We start from the raw sequence: 22,051 nt of genomic DNA, 5'->3' as shown, positions 1-22,051 counted from the left end.
AGCACTGACTGGAGGACAGGACCTGAGAAGCATCATCACCCTGAGCGCAGGTCCTGTCCTCAGCAGCAGCGTTCACAGCACTGACTGGAGGACAGGACCCGAGAAGCGTCATCACCCTGAGCGCAGGTCCTGTCCTCAGCAGCAGCGTTCACAGCACTGACTGGAGGACAGGACCTGAGAAGCATCATCACCCTGAGCGCAGGTCCTGTCCTCAGCAGCAGCGTTCACAGCACTGACTGGAGGACAGGACCTGAGAAGCGTCATCACCCTGAGCGCAGGTCCTGTCCTCAGCAGCGGCGTTCACAGCACTGACTGGAGGACAGGACCCGAGAAGCGTCATCACCCTGAGCGCAGGTCCTGTCCTCAGCAGCAGCGTTCACAGCACTGACTGGAGGACAGGACCCAAGAAGCGTCATCACCCTGAGCGCAGGTCCTGTTCTCAGCAGCAGCGTTCACAGCACTGACTGGAGGACAGGACCTGAGAAGTGGCATCACCCTGAGCGCAGGTCCTGTCCTCAGCAGCAGCGTTCACAGCACTGACTGGAGGACAGGACCCGAGAAGCATCATCACCCTGAGCGCAGGTCCTGTCCTCAGCAGCAGCAGTCACAGCCATGCAAGCAAATGAAGGCGGGGAGTTTGACTTTTTTTTTGCACAAACAGAGAAGGAGGCACTATTAATATTGGGGGCACTAAAGGGGGCAATAGTAATTCTGGGGGGCACTAATTGGGGCATTACTATTGCTGGGGGCACTACTTGGGGGACAAATAGGGGCATTACTATTACTGGGGGCACTAATGGGGGCATTATTAATTCTGGGGGCACTAATTTGGCTATTATTATTACTAAGTCACTAATGGAGGCATTAATATTACTGGGGGGCGCTAGTGGAGGCAATAATATTACTGGAGGCACTAATGGGGGCATTTTTAATACTGGGAGCCACATTATGACATTTATATTCAAACTCACAAAGTAGAGGCTTTTAAGGCATGCTGCGAATTGTAGTGTTGGAATCATGCTCATTATCCTGTGCACTGCAACAACTACATTATTATGTCTGTCTCCAGACACAGTGTTATGTTGCTAATAAAGTTCTACTGCACATGTACAGAGAGCTGAGAGAGAAGGGAATGCAGTAAGGGGCGGGGCCTTGCTGCACATGTACAGAGAGCTGAGAGAGAAGGGAATGCAGGAAGGGGCGGGGCCTTGCTGCACATGTACAGAGAGCTGAGAGAGAAGGGAAGTCAGGAAGGGGTGGGGCCTTGCTGCACATGTACAGAGAGCTGAGAGAGAAGGGAATGCAGGAAGGGGCGGGGCCTTGCTGCACATGTACAGAGAGCTGAGAGAGAAGGGAAGGCAGGAAGGGGCGGGGCCTAGCTGCACATGTAAAGAGAGCTGAGAGAGAAGGGAAGGCAGGAAGGGGCGGGGCCTTGCTGCACATGTACAGAGAGCTGAGAGAGACGGGAAGGCAGGAAGGGGCGGGGCCTTGCTGCACATGTACAGAGAGCTGAGAGAGAAGGGAATGCAGGAAGGGGCGGGGCCTTGCTGCACATGTACAGAGAGCTGAGAGAGAAGGGAATGCAGGAAGGGGTGGGGCCTTGCTGCACATGTACAGAGAGCTGAGAGAGAAGGGAATGCAGGAAGGGGCGGGGCCTTGCTGCACATGTACAGAGAGCTGATAGAGAAGGGAAGGCAGGAAGGGGCGGGGCCTTGCTGCACATGTACAGAGAGCTGAGAGAGAAGGGAAGGCAGGAAGGGGCGGGGCCTTGCTGCACATGTAAAGAGAGCTGAGAGAGAAGGGAAGGCAGGAAGGGTCGGGGCCTTGCTGCACATGTACAGAGAGCTGAGAGAGACAGGAAGGCAGGAAGGGGCGGGGCCTTGCTGCACATGTACAGAGAGCTGAGAGAAAAGGGAAGGCATGAAGGGGCGGGGCCTTACTGCACATGTACAGAGAGCTGAGAGAGAAGGGATGGCAGGAAGGGGCGGGGCCTTGCTGCACATGTACAGAGAGCTGAGAGAGAAGGGAAGGCAGGAAGGGGCGGGGCCTTGCTGCACATGTACAGAGAGCTGAGAGAGAAGGGAAGGCAGGAAGGGGCGGGGCCTTGCTGCACATGTACAGAGAGCTGAGAGAGAAGGGAAGGCAGGAAGGGGCAGGGCCTTGCTGCACATGTACAGAGAGCTGAGAGAGAAGGGAAGGCAGGAAGGGGCGGGGCCTTGCTGCACATGTACAGAAAGCTGAGAGAGAAGGGAAGGCAGGAAGGGGCGGGGCCTTGCTGCACATGTACAGAAAGCTGAGAGAGAAGGGAAGGCAGGAAGGGGTGGGCCTTACTGTACATGTACAGAGAGCTGAGAGAGAAGGGAAGGCAGGAAGGGGCGGGGCCTTGCTGCACATGTACAGAGAGCTGAGAGAGAAGGGAAGGCAGGAAGGGGCGTGGCCTTGCTGCACATGTACAGAGAGCTGAGAGAGAAGGGAAGGCAGGAAGGGGCGGGGCCTTGCTGCACATGTACAGAGAGCTGAGAGCGAAGGGAAGGCAGGAAGTATGGTCAGGGGCAGTACAGGATGTGGGCAGTATGGGATCTAGGCAGTTTAGGATGTGGTCAGTATGGTCAGGGGCAATACAGGATGTGGTCAGTATGGGATCTAGGCAGTTTAGGATGTGGTCAGTATGGTCAGGGGCAGTACAGGATGTGGTCAGTATGGGATCTAGGTGGTTTAGGATGTGGTCAGTATGGTCAGGGGCAATACAGGATGTGGTCAGTATGGTCAGGGGCAATACAGGATGTGGTCAGTATGGTCAGGAGCAGTACAGGATGTGGTCAGTATGGGATCTAGGCGGTTTAGGACGTGGTCAGTATGGTCAGGGGCAGTACAGGATGTGGTCAGTATGGGATCTAGGAAGTTTAGGATGTGGTCAGTATGGTCAGGGGCAGTACAGGATGTGGTCAGTATGGGATCTAGGAAGTTTAGGATGTGGTCAGTATGGTCAGGGGCAGTACAGGATGTGGTCAGTATGGGATCTAGGCGGTTTAGGATGTGGTCAGTATGGTCAGGGGCAGTACAGGATGTGGTCAGTATGGTCAGGGACAATACAGAATGTGGTCAGTATGGTTAGGGGCAGTACAGGATGTGGTCAGTATGGGATCTAGGTGGTTTAGGATGTGGTCAGTATGGTCAGGGGCAGTACAGGATGTGGTCAGTATGGGATCTAGGTGGTTTAGGATGTGGTCAGTATGGTCAGGGGCAGTACAGGATGTGGTCAGTATGGGATCTAGGTGGTTTAGGATGTGGTCAGCATAGTCAGGGGCAGTACAGGATGTGGTCAGTATAGGATATAGGCGGTTTAGGATGGGGTAGTATTGGGTAGGGGGCGGTCTGATACCAGAGTCATTTGGTTTTTCTCTGCCTACACATTCTTACAATGTGTGAGGGGGACACCGAGGAGTTTATTTGCCCTGTGCTCCGCTCCTCCCCCACTGTCTCATACTGCCCTCTGCCATTTAGCCCAGTAAACTGCTGTCTTTGCAGTGGGGTTCCTTTAGGGTGAGTCTGTGCAGACATTTTCTACCATTATCCTCCACCATGACGTCATCACTTACCTTGAGCCGTTGGCATAGTGAATCACCAGTGATCGACCGAGGACTCCATGTGTCCCAGACAATAGAAAGTTCATGTCCGTGTATTGCTTGGTCACATTGTCTTGGTTGAGTAAAGACCCCTGGCGACCACTGATGTCCCCCACCTCATAGTTGTCATCTGTGCCGCTTCCTGCTGCTGGAGATGTGGAGGCCTCAATGCTGAAAGGGTTAAAGTGACCTTTAATCTGAATGTTTGAGCAGGCATTGTCTGATGTTTCACTCACCGGAAGAACATGGATGTGTAACCCCCCTGCATGGCCCCCCAGTCCATGGATAGTGAAGTGAACCAATGTTGGGTCCAGGTCAGTTGCCTGTGAGGCGAGCAACATCCCATAAGCATTGCCAAAACCAAACCAAGAAGTGGTCCTTCCTTCTGTGCTGTGATGAAGGAGGATGTTGGTACAGGCCACCCGTGTGGAGGCGCCATCTTCTCCATGGATGACCAACGAGCGGCCGATGATAGAATATGGCCCAGTGAGTGATGTGGAAGTATCAGTAATGAGATATCTGGTAGGGCTAGGTGTGAAGGCGATAGGATGGTGTTTGGAGGCATAGTCTCCAGCCTCACACCACAGAGGACGCGTTGACCTGCACTCATCACTATAATTGCCATTGACAGGCACATTAAACGGGTTGTAGTGTCCTCCAGCTTTGGTGCAGCTCTCTGAATCTTGGAGGGGAACTCTATGAATGTGCCAGTTGTGACCCCTACTAGCACTACCTGAACCATGGCTCAGCTCCACGTATATGGTCAGGTCACTGTATGGATCGTTTTGTGCCTGCCAGAACATGATTCTACCAACCACCCCTTTCCGGAAGACTGCAGTAGCTCTGATGGCATCTCCTTCCAGGCATATAGTGCTGCAGACCCATGCCGATCCGCCGCTCTCATATATGACTACAGAGCGGCCAACAATGCTATTATTGCCAAACATTGGTAAGTTCCAGTCAATCAGCATGGCTGTAAAGTTCTCCAAACCATGAAGTGTGCCATGACGTCCACTCAGGTCACCTGCCGGCCAAGAGCTGTGACCACTCCAAATAGTTGTAGAATGACTGCTGACATCTATGGGATCCCACTGCTTCCCTGTGTTTGCTGCAGTGCACACGTCCTGCCCGGACTCCTGTCGTGGAAGAATGGGCAGAGAGTGAATTCCATAGTGGCCTGCACGCCCTCGAAGCTGCCATAGGTTAATAGTCATTCGAGTTGGGTGAAAGGGAGACTCTTGTCTGAATGTAAACCTTCCACTGACTCTGCGCATGCTGATTGCTGCAGCTGCCTCTCTAGGAGTTATGGTCTTCAGCTCCGCACACACCCACCTCTCATTGTACTTTACCAGAAGATATTCCCTTATAGTGACATTGCTCAACTCAACCCGACTCTTGACCAACTTGTGGCTGCTTCCAAGTTCAATGCTGCCGAACTGGTGAGCATCATCGAGGCGACAGGAGCTGGAGAGCAGCAGGGAGGCGCTGGATGTCGGAAGTTCTCCCAGTATGGCCAGGTCCAGAACACTGAGGAGCAGGTTCTGAAGCAGTGACTGCACAAAGTACGCCTGCCCGATGATGAAGGATTGGAACTTGGCCTGCCACACCCGCTGAGAACTGTCTTGCAAATTTGCACATGTCCTATGGCCACAGGTCTGGAGAACCAGCGACCGCCCGTCATATCTCATTTTACTGTCAACCACCGCTTGTCCTACTTCATTTATGGTGACATTGTAAAGAGTCTGACCAATGAGCTCCTCAGTACATGGGTCCCACGAGGCTCCATACACCACAGGGAAGTCATGTATGGAGACAATGACAGGGCCACATGTGCCGGTCAGGTTGGTGCGGAGGATCCCGGCGTTGATGGATATGGAGCCGGTCGTGCCCACCATCTCGATCATGGCAATTAAATCTCCTCGGGACTCTAAATTCAGAAAAGATCAGAGGAGAAGATTAGAAATCTGGATGTCATCACTCTGAAAGTCTCACCCTCCAGCTCATACATTTACTGGACTCTGACCTTCTGTCACCTCCACATGGTAATGATTCAGCCATTAGGTCCTGTCCCCTGCCCCCACATCGGTGGTCCTGGTGCTAACCTCGGGGGTCACCCTCCAGCTCATACATTTATCAGGCCCTCACCGTCCCCTGCCCCCCACATCGGGGGTCCCGACGCTCACCTCGGAGGTCACCCACCAGCTCATACATTTATCAGGCCCTCACCATCCCCTGCCCCCCACATCGGGGGTCCCGACGCTCACCTCGGGGGTCACCCTCCAGCTCATACATTTATCAGGCCCTCACCGTCCCTTGCCCCCACATCGGGGGTCCTGGCGCTCACCTCGGGGGTCACCCTCCAGCTCATACATTTATCAGGCCCTCACCATCTTCTGCCCCCCACATCGGGGTCCTGGCGCTCACCTCGGGGGTCACCCTCCAGCTCATACATTTGTGGTCGGGGTTAATGATGGCGAGAAGGAACTGACCCCATCTGCGGCCCCCTCAACTCTAAAGCGGCTAGAATTATGCCGTAACCGCGGCGATGTAGGGACGCCTGAATAGAGGGCAAAAACAGCAAACTTAAAGGCAGGTTTTCCTTTATTACAACACAAAATTACAGAACCAGATTCTGAAAAGCAAGCGACATTTCGACCTTAGGATGAGGAATATACCTGCTAAAACACGATGACCGCCAGCGACCTAACTTTTGGATGACGTGCGTCGGCACCTGATTTTGAAGCTGCGGATGCAGCCCCGATGCGGAATGAATGACCCGACACCAAGCTGGATCCACACCTAAGCTGGCCAACAGAGGGCGTATATGGGACACAAACTGGTGGGTTGTGAGAGGCGATTGGCTGAAAGGCAATAATGGACTACTCGGCCCAAGGCCATCTAATGCTGCCAGTAACTGATTGAGTACACGGATGGGACACCAACAGTGTTCTGTGGGGAAGAATGACACCTGAGCCGGAGGACCCACCTGTGACGTTTTCGACACTGGCAATAGTAAAGAGAAACCCTCAACACTCGGAACCAGTTGGCTAATCGCTACAAACTTACTGCTGTTGGAGGAGCTCGTGAACTCACCAGGTCTCAAAAACCCATAAAAAGCTAAATAAATAGCAGCTTTGAGCACTAGGCTAAGGAGGAAACCATAAGGACCCTTGTCTAAGGCGTCAGAGAGATCACAGAAAACATGACCTGAAATAGCTTGTCTACGGACCCGTCCTTTCACGCTACATTTACCCAGACCCCTCAAAGCGGCCTTAGCAGCGTGGACAGAGAATAAGGAACCCCGATCCGGGTAGCTCACAGCCAGAAAGTGCTGAACCCCTGCTAGGTAGGACCTAACCGTATTATGGGATAACTTCAACTCGGAGTGACAAAGCCCTATGAAAGCAAGAACGTATTCTACAAAGCTGGACTGCCCCTGAGGGAACCGCTCCTGGAACCTACAATATGTGTTCCACCCTGTGTGGTAAGCTCTGGCCGTATTAGGTGAGAGAGATTTAGCAAGCAACATGTGCGCAGTAGCTAGGTGTTCGGTTAGACCAGGACTAGTGACTCGTGCGGAGGAATCATGGCACCTGTGATGTCCGCTTCTGGCATGATCTGAAAGAAAAGGGAGGTATTAGCTCGTGACAAGGCACCCGCTGTACCAGGCAAGTGGGCACAACTGAAACGGAAACGATGCATTAATGAAAGTTGTACTAGACGCCTCAGGAGACCCATAATATGTAAGGACTTAGACAAACCGCTGGTTAAAACATCAATAACAGCTGCGTTATCTGTTACAAACAGAACTGAGCAATTAGACCAATTGCTACCCCAAACACGGGCGGCCGTGACAATGGGATACAACTCAAATAGTGCTGAGGTCTGCAAGAAACCCGGGATTCGTCTGACTTCAACTGGCCACTCGCCTGCCAACCAATGGGTGCCAAACTGGCCACTCGCCTGCCAACCAATGGGTGCCAAAAATGGCTGCAAACCCTGAACTTGCAGCTGCGTCAGAAAAAATTACAGGAGAACTACTACATATTGCGGGAATGAAAAGGGAAATTCCATTCCACTGGTGGAGAAAGTGATCCCACATGTGAAGATCCGCTAGAGCCAGACTGTCTAAGTGCACCGGGCTGTCCTGACAAGGTGCTGAGGGGAGGAGAGTCAACAGACGAGAAATGAAGGACCGGCCTTGTGGGATTATACGCATGGCGAAGGTCAGCATGCCCAACAGTGATTGGAACTCGGCCTTAGTGGTCACAGTAGTAACCGTGAACCTGTGTATCACTTCCCTGATCCTGACCAGTTTATCTGTGGGTAACTTCGCTAGCATGTTCTGCGAGTCTAAAACAATGCCCAGGAAAGTGATGACAGTGGACGGACCCTCAACCTTCTTAGGGGACACTGGGACGTCTAACCGAGAGAAACAATCCAGAAGCTTCTTGAGACCTACTGGGGCAACTCCTGGCCTCTCTACCAGCAAGAAGTCGTCTAAATAATGGATGACATGCTCACACTGTACCTTGTTCTCTAACACCCAGTGGAGGGCCTGTGCCAACTGATCGAATAGCCACGGGCTGCTCTTAGAGCCAAACATGAGCTTCGAAGAGAAGTAATACTGGTCTCTCCACTTAATGCCATGCCACTGCCAGAGGGCCGGCATGATCGGGAGAAGCTTAAAGGCGTCGGATATATCCGCCTTAGAACGCTGCTCCAGGACCTAAGTGCATGATGATAGCTATGGCTTGGTCAATCATGGAATACTTCATGCTAACCTCCTCCGATAGGACGAGGGAGTTGAGACTAGCTACATGGGACCCATGCAGGGCTGACAAATCAACGATGAGTCTACCTTTCTTGCTGAATTTGCCTGTGACGACCCCAACCGGGCTGACTCGCCACTGCTGAAAAGGGGGGGTTTTAAGGGGACCGATGAGGAAACCTTTGTCCAACTCAGCTTTAATCAATGCGTCTACTGCGCTGCCTGAAATTAGCGCACACAGACACCAAACGCTTACCCGAACTGGATTAGCCTTGAAGACTGACAGCTGCGATAGGAAGAAAATAGCGCACCCTGATCTGAAAGAAAAACTCTGGCGATACTCGAGAAAAGGGAAGCACGGACCTAGAAACGAACGTCAAATCATGAAACGCCAGTGTACGAGCGTAAACAGGAACGAAACAATAGTAATGCAGAAACCAAAAGTGACAAACGCTGCGCTGCGTGTACGACTGAGCCTAGTGCAGAGAATCATACGGCGTAGGACCCTGCTGTGTAGCAGTACTATAATATAGTACCAAACTGGGAGTAATCCTGATTAACCGACACAAACAGCCTCAGCCACAATGGCTGCAACTTACAGAGAAGCTGCTGAGAAACTACAAAAGGGGGGCTTAACATAACTGCCTAAACCACATATGTACCCCCCCTTATATACTAAATATTATATTTTAACCCCTTAGTGACCATTAATACGCCTTTCACTGACTTAAACAAAGGAAGATTTAGCTAAAACAGCTTTCTTTAATCAATCAGTACATGTACCTAAAATGGTGCATTAAAAACTATAACTTGTCCTGCAAAAAATAAGACCCCATACAAGTACATTGATGAAAAAACACTTGGTCACTAAGAGGTTAATCTTCACCAGCAAGCAGGGCTCTGACCTGTGCACTGAGCTGGAGCATGCAGACCTGACTAATAGACCACCGAGCCTGCTCCAGCTCAGGCTCTCTACCTTCCTATCTAACTGCACGGCGGCCCGTGCAAGACTTTACCGCTGCGCCGAAGTTGGGAACACGCTGTCCCCTGTAACCCTACGATGAATGGCCACGTGGGGAGCCGCACGTAGCTCCCTTGCCGATCGTTCCGGTGCGGTGGTGCTCCCCCTCACCTTGGGGAGCCGAAACACCGCCGGCCGGACTACATGGACATGGCTGCTGGATGAGGCAGCATACTCACCTTTGACCGCAGACTCGTGAGCCAGGAATGCTGCCGTCACCTGCCTGCACGTGTGGTAGGTGGAAACAAGACGAGACGTTCATTGAGGGAGGGGCGTATGCCGGATATAAAGGCAGCTACACCCCCCCCCACAAATGCAGGCCAATAAAACGGCCTTCACACTTATCAGGCCCTCACCGTCCCCTGCTCCCACATCGGGGGTCCTGGCGCTCACCTCGGGGGTCACCCTCCAGCCTATACATTTATCAGGCCCTCACCGTCCCCTGCTCCCACATCGGGGGCCTGGCGCTCACCTCGGGGGTCACCCTCCAGCTCATACATTTATCAGGCCCTCACCGTCCCTTGCCCCCACATCAGTGGTCCTGGCGCTCACCTCGGAGGACACCCTCCAGCTCATACATTTATCAGGCCCTCACCATCCCCTGCCCCCACATCGGGGTCCTGGCGCTCACCTCGGAGGTCACCCTCTAGCTCATACATTTATCAGGCCCTCACCGTCCCCTGCCCCCATATCGGGGGTCCTAGCTCTCACCTCGGGGGTCACCCTCCAGCCTATACATTTATCAGGCCCTCACCGTCCCCTGCTCCCACATCGGGGGTCCTGGCACTCACCTCGGAGGACACCCTCCAGCTCATACATTTATCAGGCCCTCACCATCCCCTGCCCGCCCCCCACATCGGGGTCCTGGCGCTCACCTCGGAGGTCGCCCTCTAGCTCATACATTTATCAGGCCCTCACCGTCCCCTGCCCCCATATCGGGGGTCCTGGCTCTCACCTCGGGGGTCACCCTCCAGCCTATACATTTATCAGGCCCTCACCGTCCCCTGCTCCCACATCGGGGGTCCTGGCTCTCACCTCGGGGGTCACCCTCCAGCCTATACATTTATCAGGCCCTCACGGTCCCTTGCTCCCACATCGGGGGTCCTGGTGCTCACCTCGGAGGTCACCCTCCAGCTCATACATTTATCAGGCCCTCACCATCCCCTGCCCCCCACATCAGTGGTCCTGGCACTCACCTCGGGGGTCACCCTCCAGCTCATACATTTATCAGGCCCTCATCGTCCCCTGCCCCCCACATCGGGGTCCTGGCGCTCACCTCGGAGGGTCACACTCCAGCTCATACATTTATCAGGCCCTCACCGTCCCTTGCCCCCACATCAATGGTCCTGGCGCTCACCTTCAGAGGTCACCCTCTAGCTCATACATTTATCAGGCCCTCACCGTCCCCTGCTCCCACATCGGGGGTCCTGGTGCTCACCTCAGAGGTCACCCTCTAGCTCATACATTTATCAGGCCCTCACCGTCCCCTGCCCCCATATCGGGGGTCACCCTCCAGCCTATACATTTATCAGGCCCTGACCGTCCCCTGCCCCCACATCGGGGTCCTGGCGCTCACCTCGGGGGTCACCCTCCAGCTCATACATTTATCAGGCCCTCACCGTCCCCTGCTCCCATATCGGGGGTCACCCTCCAGCCTATACATTTATCAGGCCCTGACCGTCCCCTGCCCCCACATCGGGGTCCTGGCCCTCACCTCGGGGGCCACCCTCCAGCTCATACATTTATCAGGCCCTCACCGTCCCCTGCTCCCACATCGGGGGTCCTGGCTCTCACCTCGGGGGTCACACTCCAGCTCATACATTTATCAGGCCCTCACCGTCCCTTGCCCCCACATCGGGGGTCCTGGCGCTCACCTCGGGGGTCACCCTCCAGCCTATACATTTATCAGACCCTCACCATCCCCTGCCCCCACATCGGGGTCCTGGCGCTCACCTCAGGGGTCACCCTCCAGCCTATACATTTATCAGGCCGTCACCATCCCCTGCCCCCACATCGGGGTCCTGGCGCTCACCTCAGGGGTCACCCTCCAGCCTATACATTTATCAGGCCGTCACCGTCCCTTGCCCCCCACATCGGGGGTCCTGGCGCTCACCTCGGGGGTCACCCTCCAGCCTATACATTTATCAGGCCGTCACCATCCCCTGCCCCCACATCGGGGTCCTGGCTCTCACCTCAGGGGTCACCCTCCAGCCTATACATTTATCAGGCCGTCACCGTCCCTTGCCCCCCACATCGGGGGTCCTGGCGCTCACCTCGGGGGTCACCCTCCAGCCTATACATTTATCAGACCCTCACCTTCCCCTGCCCCCACATCGGGGTCCTGGCGCTCACCTCGAAGGAGCAGAGCAGCGGTCAGGAGGAGCAGCACACCCATCATCCTGATGTCCAGATGAAGATGTGAGAAGTTCTGCGGAGAGGAGGTATCTGCCTCGCACTTCCTTAAAGTGATCACGTCCACTTGCTGAGCCGAATCCTCAGGAGCAGCATTAACTCTTCATGTGCTGCTGGTCAGTAAGTAAGTGCCCCCCCCAGGAGTTCCCAGGGCCATAGGGAGCACTGTCAGTGGACGATCCTGCCCTTTATCCACCCTGACCTCTCTGCCTAAGGGGGCAATTAGTCTCGTGACCAGGAGCTAGCTATCTAAGACCTGAACAGGGAAGGGTTAATGGAGCGGAATCTTCAGTGTCACCTGCAGATGTCACCGCCATTCAGGACGTAATCCCCCCACAATGGAGCCGGCATCTCCCACAATCACCTGGGTGGTTCTCAGCTTTCATTAACCTCCTCGGAGTATTGTGGCATCAGGTGGGCACCAATGCTGGAGGCTATCGGGGGGCTCATGTGGACCCCAGAGAGAGACCCCAGTGTTATACATCCTGTTATGCTCTAGTCACATTCAGAGCTGCAGTCACAGTTAGTATGGCTGGTCTCCTATAAAACATAATGGCACAGGAGAAGTGTCACTGCAGCTCCGGATGTGACTAAGGAATAGACGGTGACGCTCAGGAGAAATTTATCTGCAGCTCTAGATGTGACTGATGCATAGGAGGTGACGGCACAGTAGAATTGTCACAGCAGCTCTGGATGTGACTGATGCATAGGAGGTGACGACACAACAGAAATGTCACCGCAGCTCTGGATGTGACTGATGCATAGGAGGTGACGACACAACAGAAATGTCACCGCAGCTCTGGATGCGACTGAAGCATAGGAGGTGACGACACAACAGAAATGTCACCGCAGCTCTGGATGTGACTGATGCATAGGAGGTGACGGCAAAGCAGAAATGTCACCGCAGCTCTGGATGTGACTGATGCATAGGAGGTGACGGCACAGTAGAAATGTCACCGCAGCTCTTTAATTAGATAGATTGTACAGCTGTATTCTACTTTGCCCATACTGCAGGCTGACAGCCGGGGAAAGGCATGTGTAGGATACAGCTGGGTGCTACTTTGCCCAGATTGCAGGCTGACAGCCGGGGAAAGGCATGTGTAGGATACAGCTGTGTGCTACATTGCCCAGATTGCAGGCTGTAAGCCCAGGAGAGGCATGTGTAGGATACAGCTGGGTGCTACTTTGCCCAGATTGCAGGCTGTAAGCCCAGGAGAGGCATGTGTAGCATACAGCTGGGTGCTACTTTGCCCAGATTGCAGGCTGACAGCCGGGGAGAGGCATGGGTAGTATACAGCTGGGTGCTACTTTGCCCATATTGCAGGCTAACAGCCGGGGAGAGGCATGTGTAGGATACAGCTGGGTGCTACTTTGCCCAGATTGTAGGCTGTAAGCCCAGGAGAGGCATGTGTAGGATACAGCTGGGTGCTACTTTGCCCAGATTGCAGGCTGTAAGCCCAGGAGAGGCATGTGTAGCATACAGCTGGGTGCTACTTTGCCCAGATTGCAGGCTGACAGCCGGGGAGAGGCATGGGTAGTATACAGCTGGGTGCTACTTTGCCCATATTGCAGGCTAACAGCCGGGGAGAGGCATGTGTAGGATACAGCTGGGTGCTACTTTGCCCAGATTGTAGGCTGACAGCCAGGGAGAGGCATGTGTAGTATACAGCTGGGTGCTACTTTGCCCATATTGCAGGCTGACAGCCGGGGAGAGGCATGTGTAGGATACAGCTGGGTGCTACTTTGCCCATATTGCAGGCTGACAGCCGGGGAGAGGCATGTGTAGGGTATAGCTAGGTGCTACTTTGCCCATACTGCAGGCTGACAGCCGGGGAGAGGCATGTGTAGTATACAGCTGGGTGCTACTTTGCCCATATTGCAGGCTGACAGCCGGGGAGAGGCATGTGTAGTATACAGCTGGGTGCTACTTTGCCCATATTGCAGGCTAACAGCCGGGGAGAGGCATGTGTAGGATACAGCTGGGTGCTACTTTGCCCATATTGCAGGCTGACAGCCGGGGAGAGGCATGTGTAGGATATAGCTGAGTGCTACTTTGCCCATATTGAAGGCTGACAGCCGGGGAGAGGCATGTGTAGTATACAGCTGGGTGCTACTTTGCCCATATTGCAGGCTGACAGCCGGGGAGAGGCATGGGTAGGATATAGCTGGGTGCTACTTTGCCCAGATTGCAGGCTGACAGCCGGGGAGAGGCATGTGTAGGATACAGCTGGGTGCTACTTTGCCCAGATTGCAGGCTGTAAGCTCAGGAGAGGCATGTGTAGGATATAGCTGGGTGCTACTTTGCCCATACTGCAGGCTGACAGCCGGGGAGAGGCATGTGTAGTATACAGCTGGGTGCTACTTTGCCCATATTGCAGGCTGACAGCCGGGGAGAGGCATGGGTAGGATATAGCTGGGTGCTACTTTGCCCAGATTGCAGGCTGACAGCCGGGGAGAGGCATGTGTAGGATACAGCTGGGTGCTACTTTGCCCAGATTGCAGGCTGTAAGCTCAGGAGAGGCATGTGTAGGATACAGCTGGGTGCTACTTTGCCCATACTGCAGGCTGACAGCCGGGGAGAGGCATGTGTAGGATACAGCTGGGTGCTACTTAGCCCATACTGCAGGCTGACAGCCGGGGAGAGGCATGTGTAGGATACAGCTGGGTGCTACTTGGCCCATACTGCAGACTGACAGCCGGGGAGAGGCATGTGTAGGATACAGCTGGGTGCTACTTTGCCCAGATTGCAGGCTGTAAGCTCAGGAGAGGCATGTGTAGGATACAGCTGGGTGCTACTTTGCCCATACTGCAGGCTGACAGCCGAGGTGAGGCATGTGTAGGATACAGCTGGGTGCTACTTAGCCCATACTGCAGGCTGACAGCCGGGGAGAGGCATGTGTAGGATACAGCTGGGTGCTACTTGGCCCATACTGCAGACTGACAGCCGGGGAGAGGCATGTGTAGGATACAGCTGGGTGCTACTTTGCCCAGATTGCAGGCTGTAAGCTCAGGAGAGGCATGTGTAGGATACAGCTGGGTGCTACTTTTCCCATACTGCAGGCTGTAAGCTCAGGAGAGGCATGTGTAGGATACAGCTGGGTGCTACTTTGCCCAGATTGCAGGCTGTAAGCTCAGGAGAGGCATGTGTAGGATACAGCTGGGTGCTACTTTTCCCATACTGCAGGCTGACAGCCCAGGTGAGGCATGTTAGAGTAGGACCCATCTGATTAGAAGCCACCTTGTCGTCTGGTAGATGGGCTCAACATATGACTAGCAGTGTGCTGTTACCTGTAGTTCTACTAATGGCAAAGCAAAAATGTCACCGCAGCCCTGGATGTGACTGATGCATGGAGGTGACGGCACAGTAGAATTGACACCGCAGCTCTGGATGTGACTGATGCATAGGAGGTTACGGCAGAGCAGAAGTGTTACCGCAGCTCTGGATGTGACTGATGCATAGGAGGTGAAGGCACAGTAGAATTGACACCGCAGCTCTGGATGTGACTGATGCATAGGAGGTGACGGCACAGTAGAATTGACACCGCAGCTCTGGATGTGACTGATGCATAGGAGGTGACGGCAGAGCAGAAGTGTTACCGCAGCTCTGGATGTGACTGATGCATAGGAGGTGACAGCACAGTAGAATTGACACCGCAGCTCTGGATGTGACTGATGCATAGGAGGTGATGGCAGAGCAGAAGTGCTACCGCAGCTCTGGATGTGACTGATGCATAGGAGGTGACGGCACAGTAGAATTGACACCGCAGCTCTGGATGTGACTGATGCATAGGAGGTGACTGCAGAGCAGAAATGTTACCGCAGCTATGAATGTGACTGATGCATAGTCATCCTCAGCGGTATTGTAGGGAGACTTAGGTAGCATTAATAGGAGCGGTTGGGCGTCGTCCAGCTCGTGAATCCCCAGTTGTCATCCTAAGCGGCTTACATGGGATGATGAGGTATCTGAGCCGCACATGGCAGGTGATTAGGAAAGCTTAGCAGATTGGGAGCCTGAAGAGATCGCCACCCAGGAGTCATCTGTAATACCGCCAGTGGAGCCTACTAACTGGAAGTCCAGACTTCACCACAGGCCACCCCACCAGCGCAGCACTCAAAAAGTCACCAGGAGGCGATGCCACAGGTCACACGTCACAAGTCATATGTCTGCTGCTATACAGGGGACCGAAGGAGAATTATTCAACCTCTACTGCGTCCAAATACAGATTGTGGAGCAGCTACAGTATATTATAGCAGTTCTATTCCTGTACACAGGAGCAGTATTATAGTAGTTATATTCTTGTACATAGTAGCAGTATTATAGTAGTTATATTCTTGTACATAGGAGCAGTATTATAGTAGTTATATTCTTGTACATAGGAGCAGTATTATAGTAGTTATATTCTTGTACATAGGAGCAGTATTATAGTAGTTATATTCTTGTACATAGGAGCAGTATTATAGCAGTTATATTCTTGTACATAGGAGGCAGTATTATAGTAGTTATATTCTTGTACATAGGAGCAGTATTATAGAAGTTATATTCTTGTACATAGGAGCAGTATTATAGTAGTTATATTCTTGTACATAGGAGCAGTATTATAGTAGTTATATTACTGTACATAGGAGCAGTATTATAGTAGTTATATTACTGTACATAGGAGCAGTATTATAGTAGTTATATTACTGTACATAGGAGGCAGTATTATAGCAGTTATATTCTTGTACACAGGAGCGGTATTATAGTAGTTATATCCTTGTACATAGGAACAGTATTATAGTAGTTATATTCTTGTACATAGGAGCAGTATATTATAGCAGTTATATTCTTGTACATAGGAGGCAGTATTATAGTAGTTATATTCTTGTACATAGGAGCAGTATTATAGTAGTTATATTCTTGTACATAGGAGCAGTATTATAGTAGTTATATTCTTGTACATAGGAGCAGTATTATAGTAGTTATATTCTTGTACATAGGAGGCAGTATTATAGTAGATATATTCTTGTATATAGGAGCAGTATTATAGTAGTTATATTCTTGTACATAGGAGCAGTATTATAGTAGTTATATTACTGTACATAGGAGCAGTATTATAGTAGTTATATTACTGTACATAGGAGCAGTATTATAGTAGTTATATTACTGTACATAGGAGGCAGTATTATAGCAGTTATATTCTTGTACACAGGAGCGGTATTATAGTAGTTATATCCTTGTACACAGGAGGCAGTATTATAGTAGTTATATTCCTGTACATAGGAGCAATATTATAGCAGTTATATTCTTGTACATAGGAGCAGTATTATAGTAGTTATATTCTTGTACATAGGAGCAGTATTATAGTAGTTATATTCTTGTACATAGGAGCAGTATTATAGTAGTTATATACTTGTACATAGGAGCAGTATTATAGTAGTTATATTCCTGTACATAGGGGCAGTATTATAGCAGTTATATTCCTGTACATAGGAGCAATATTATAGCAGTTATATTCTTGTACATAGGAGCAGTATTATAGTAGTTATATACTTGTACATAGGAGCAGTATTATAGTAGTTATATTCTTGTACATAGGAGGCAGTATTATAGTAGTTATATTCCTGTACATAGGAGCAGTATTATAGTAGTTATATTCTTGTACATAGGAGCAGTATTATAGTAGTTATATTCTTGTACATAGGCAGTATTATAGTAGTTATATTCCTGTACATAAGAGGCAGTATTATAGTAGTTATATTCCTGTACATAGGAGCAATATTATAGCAGTTATATTCTTGTACATAGGAGCAGTATTATAGTAGTTATATTCTTGTACATAGGAGGAGTATTATAGTAGTTATATTCTTGTACATAGGAGCAGTATTATAGTAGTTATATTCCTGTACATAGGAGGCAGTATTATAGTAGTTATATTCTTGTACATAGGAGCAGTATTATAGTAGTTATATTCTTGTACATAGGAGCAGTATTATAGTAGTTATATTCTTGTACATAGGAGCAGTATTATAGTAGTTATATTCTTGTACATAGGAGCAGTATTATAGTAGTTATATTCCTGTACATAGGAGGCAGTATTATAGTAGTTATATTCTTGTACATAGGAGCAGTATTATAGTAGTTATATTCTTGTACATAGGAGAAGTATTATAGTAGTTATATTCCTGTACATAGGAGGCAATTTTTATCAGTAAGAAACATACAGTATTATAGTAGTTATATTCTTGTACATAGGAGGCAGTATTATAGTAGTTATATTCTTGTACATAGGAGCAGTATTATAGTAGTTATAATCTTGTACAGAGGAGCAGTGTTATAGTAGTTATATTCTTGTACATAGGAAAAGTATTATAGTAGTTATATTCTTGTACATAGGAGCAGTATTATAGTAGGTATATTCTTGTACATAGGAGCAGTATTATAGTAGGTATATTCTTGTACATAGGAGCAGTATTATAGTAGTTATATTCTTGTACAGAGGAGCAGTATTATAGTAGTTATATTCTTGTACATAGGAGGCGGTATTATAGTAGTTATATTCTTGTACATAGGATCAGTATTATAGTAGTTATATTCTTGTACACAGGAGCAGTATTATAGTAGTTATATTCTTGTACATAGGAGGTAGTATTATAGTAGTTATATTCTTGTACATAGGAGCAGTATTATAGTAGTTATATTCTTGTACATAGGAGGCAGTATTATAGTAGTTATATTCTTGTACATAGGATCAGTATTATAGTAGTTATATTCTTGTACATAGGAGCAGTATTATAGTAGTTATATGCTTGTACATAGGAGAAGTATTATAGTAGTTATATTCTTGTACATAGGAGGCAATATTATAGTAGTTATATTCTTGTACATAGGAGCAGTATTATAGCAGTTATATTCTTGTACATAGGAGCAGTATTATAGTAGTTATATTCTTGTACATAGGAGCAGTATTATAGTAGTTATATTCTTGTACATAGGAACAGTATTATAGTAGTTATATTCTTGTACATAGGAGCAGTATTATAGTAGTTATATTCTTGTACATAGGATCAGTATTATAGTAGTTATATTCTTGTACATAGGAGCAGTATTATAGTAGTTATATTCTTGTACATAGGAGCAGTATTATAGTAGTTATATTCTTGTACATAGGAGCAGTATTATAGTAGTTATATTCCTGTACATAGGAGCAGTATTATAGTAGTTATATTCTTGTACATAGGATCAGTATTATAGTAGTTATATTCTTGTACATAGGAGCAGTATTATAGCAGTTATATTCTTGTACATAGGAGCAGTATTATAGTAGTTATATTCTTGTACATAGGAGCAGTATTATAGTAGTTATATTCTTGTACATAGGAACAGTATTATAGTAGTTATATTCTTGTACATAGGAGCAGTATTATAGTAGTTATATTCTTGTACATAGGAGCAGTATTATAGTAGTTATATTCTTGTACATAGGAGCAGTATTATAGTAGTTATATTCTTGTACATAGGATCAGTATTATAGTAGTTATATTCTTGTACATAGGAGTAGTATTATAGTAGTTATATGCTTGTACATAGGAGCAGTATTATAGTAGTTATATTCTTGTACATAGGAGCAGTATTATAGTAGTTATATTCTTGTACATAGGAGCAGTATTATAGTAGTTATATTCTTGTACATAGGAGCAGTATTATAGTAGTTATATTCCTGTACATAGGAGCAGTATTATAGTAGTTATATTCTTGTACATAGGATCAGTATTATAGTAGTTATATTCTTGTACATAGGAGCAGTATTATAGTAGTTATATTCTTGTACAGAGGAGCAGTATTATAGTAGTTATATTCTTGTACATAGGAGCAGTATTATAGTAGTTATATTCTTGTACAGAGGAGGCAGTATTATAGTAGTTATATTCTTGTACATAGGAGGCAGTATTATAGTAGTTATATTCTTGTACATAGGAGCAGTATTATAGTAGGTATATTCTTGTACATAGGAGCAGTATTATAGTAGTTATATTCTTGTACATATGAGAAGTATTATAGTAGTTATATTCTTGTACATAGGAGCAGTATTATAGTAGTGATATTCTTGTACATAGGAGGCAGTATTATAGTAGTTATATTCTTGTACATATGAGCAGTATTATAGTAGTTATATTCTTCTACATAGAAGCAGTATTATAGTAGTTATATTATTGTACATAGGAGCAGTATTATAGTAGTTATATTCCTGTACATAGGAGGCAGTATTATAGTAGTTATATTCTTGTACATAGGAGCTGTATTATAGTAGTTATATTCTTGTACATAGGAGCAGTATTATAGTAGTTATATTCTTGTACAGAGGAGCAGTATTATAGTAGTTATATTCTTGTACATAGGAGCAGTATTATAGTAGTTATATTCTTGTACATAGGAGGCAGTATTATAGTAGTTATATTCTTGTACATAGGAGGCAGTATTATAGTAGTTATATTCTTGTACAGAGGAGCAGTATTATAGTAGTTATATTCTTGTACATAGGAGGCAGTATTATAGTAGTTATATTCTTGTACATATGAGCAGTATTATAGTAGTTATATTCTTGTACATAGGAGGCAGTATTATAGTAGGTATATTCTTGTACATAGGAGCAGTATTATAGTAGTTATATTCTTGCACATAGGAGCAGTATTATAGTAGTTATATTCTTGTATACAGGAGCAGTATTATAGTAGTTATATTCTTGTACATAGGAGCAGTATTATAGTAGTTATATTCTTGTACATAGGAGGCAGTATTATAGTAGGTATATTCCTGTACATAGGAGGCAATTTTTATCAGTAAGAAAAATACAGAAATATGAAATATATATTTCCAACAAACTTTTCAAAAACAATGGTCATTTGACAGAAATCATTCCCCTGTAATACAGAGCAAACTCATGATTCTATTTCTGTTAAAATGAGAGAACAAACGTCTTTCTTAGCACCATGGGCATCCCGGACAACACCCCACTTGAATGTGCCACTTCCTGGAACATGGGTGATCAACCAAGGTCAGGAGTTTCAGTGTCCTCCAGCTCCTCATCGGCACTCTGAGTCTGGTGGATCACAGAGGAAGCCGCTCGCTCCCCAGCACGTGGGGCTTCTGGTACATGGGGCTTCCTCTGTGAGCCACCAGACTTGATAAAGGGGTCATGCACCCCGAAACGCGTTATCTCTGATTAAATCAAAATCTTTCTGACCATTGGTTGTGGTTCTGCGCCCTTTACTTTGTCCGTTCCTCTTGGACTTCCTTGGTCCAGCAAACCTACAGCTCTCGCACTCACCCGACCGGCGGTTTGGCCCCGACCGAAGGGTGTTTGGACAAGACCGGCGACGCCAACCAATCCCCACTATTATTCATCCTTCAATGTAGTTGCACCCAATTAGGTGAAACTCTGACAGGTGAGCATATTACCTCCCCTAAGCAAGGGAAAACAGCACTTTACATACTTACCCTATGAGTGCCTTCTCTTTTTGTTGTCTAAAAGCGCTGTCAGTGTACAGAGGAATGGGGTGTCAAACCACGCATAATCCAGAATCGGGGCACTGGTCAACGCCTCCTTCACTGCTTAAAAGGCCTCTTGTTGCCGGGGTCCCCACTCGATGGGACGATTCTCTGGGCCCCCTGTAGTGCCTCTTGAAAACTCAATTAACGGGCCCACCAAATGAGCAAATTTGGGTAAAAAACTCCTGTAGTAGCCAGCCAGTCACACGAATGCCCACACCTCTCATAGTGTACTTGGCTGGGCCACTTCTGGAAGGCCTGCACCTTGCTGGGTGCCAGGTTTACCCCCTCCTGGGTGACAAAATGTCCCAAATATTCTATCTGCTGTCTAAACAGTTGGCACTTCTTGGGCTTAATCTTGAGCCCATGGTCTCGCAGCTATCCTAGGACCTGTTGCAGCTTCTGGAGGTGATCCTCAAAGGAGGTCCCAAACACTACTATGTCATCCAGGTATATCAATACCGACTCAAAGTTGAAATCCCCCAGACAGTGCTCCATCAACCGCTGAAATGTTCCCAGGTCATTGGACAGGCCAAACAGCATCTGGTTGAACTCGTAGAGTACCAGAGTCGAGAAGAACTTTGCATGACTCAGGGCGGACAACGACTCCTCAATCTGCGGAAGTGGGTAGGCATCCCGGACAGTCTGGGCATTCAGCTTCTGACAATCCATACAGAACCGGAGACTCCCATCTT

General features: G+C 48.6%; 1 protein-coding gene across 1 annotated transcript in view; it reads right to left on the bottom strand.

Annotated features, from left to right (window-relative positions):
* The window catches only part of LOC122923428, a 64,114-nt gene extending 54,484 nt beyond the window's left edge, over nucleotides 1-9,630 (bottom strand). Inside the window, exons 1-2 of the mRNA XM_044274239.1 lie at nucleotides 9,598-9,630; nucleotides 3,600-5,553 (exon numbers count right to left, since the gene is read on the bottom strand). Of these exons, the coding sequence (XP_044130174.1) occupies nucleotides 3,600-5,530 (1,931 nt within the window). The 5' untranslated portion in view covers nucleotides 5,531-5,553; nucleotides 9,598-9,630. The remainder of the gene's footprint in view (nucleotides 1-3,599; nucleotides 5,554-9,597) is intronic.
* Nucleotides 9,631-22,051: the final 12,421 nt, after the last annotated feature.

The sequence above is a fragment of the Bufo gargarizans genome, unplaced genomic scaffold (assembly GCF_014858855.1).
Source record: "Bufo gargarizans isolate SCDJY-AF-19 unplaced genomic scaffold, ASM1485885v1 original_scaffold_1600_pilon, whole genome shotgun sequence".
In the NCBI taxonomy this organism is placed as follows: Eukaryota; Metazoa; Chordata; class Amphibia; order Anura; family Bufonidae; genus Bufo; species Bufo gargarizans.
The sequence above is the reverse complement of the archived record's forward strand: the minus strand, read 5'-3'. Positions and strand labels throughout refer to the sequence as shown.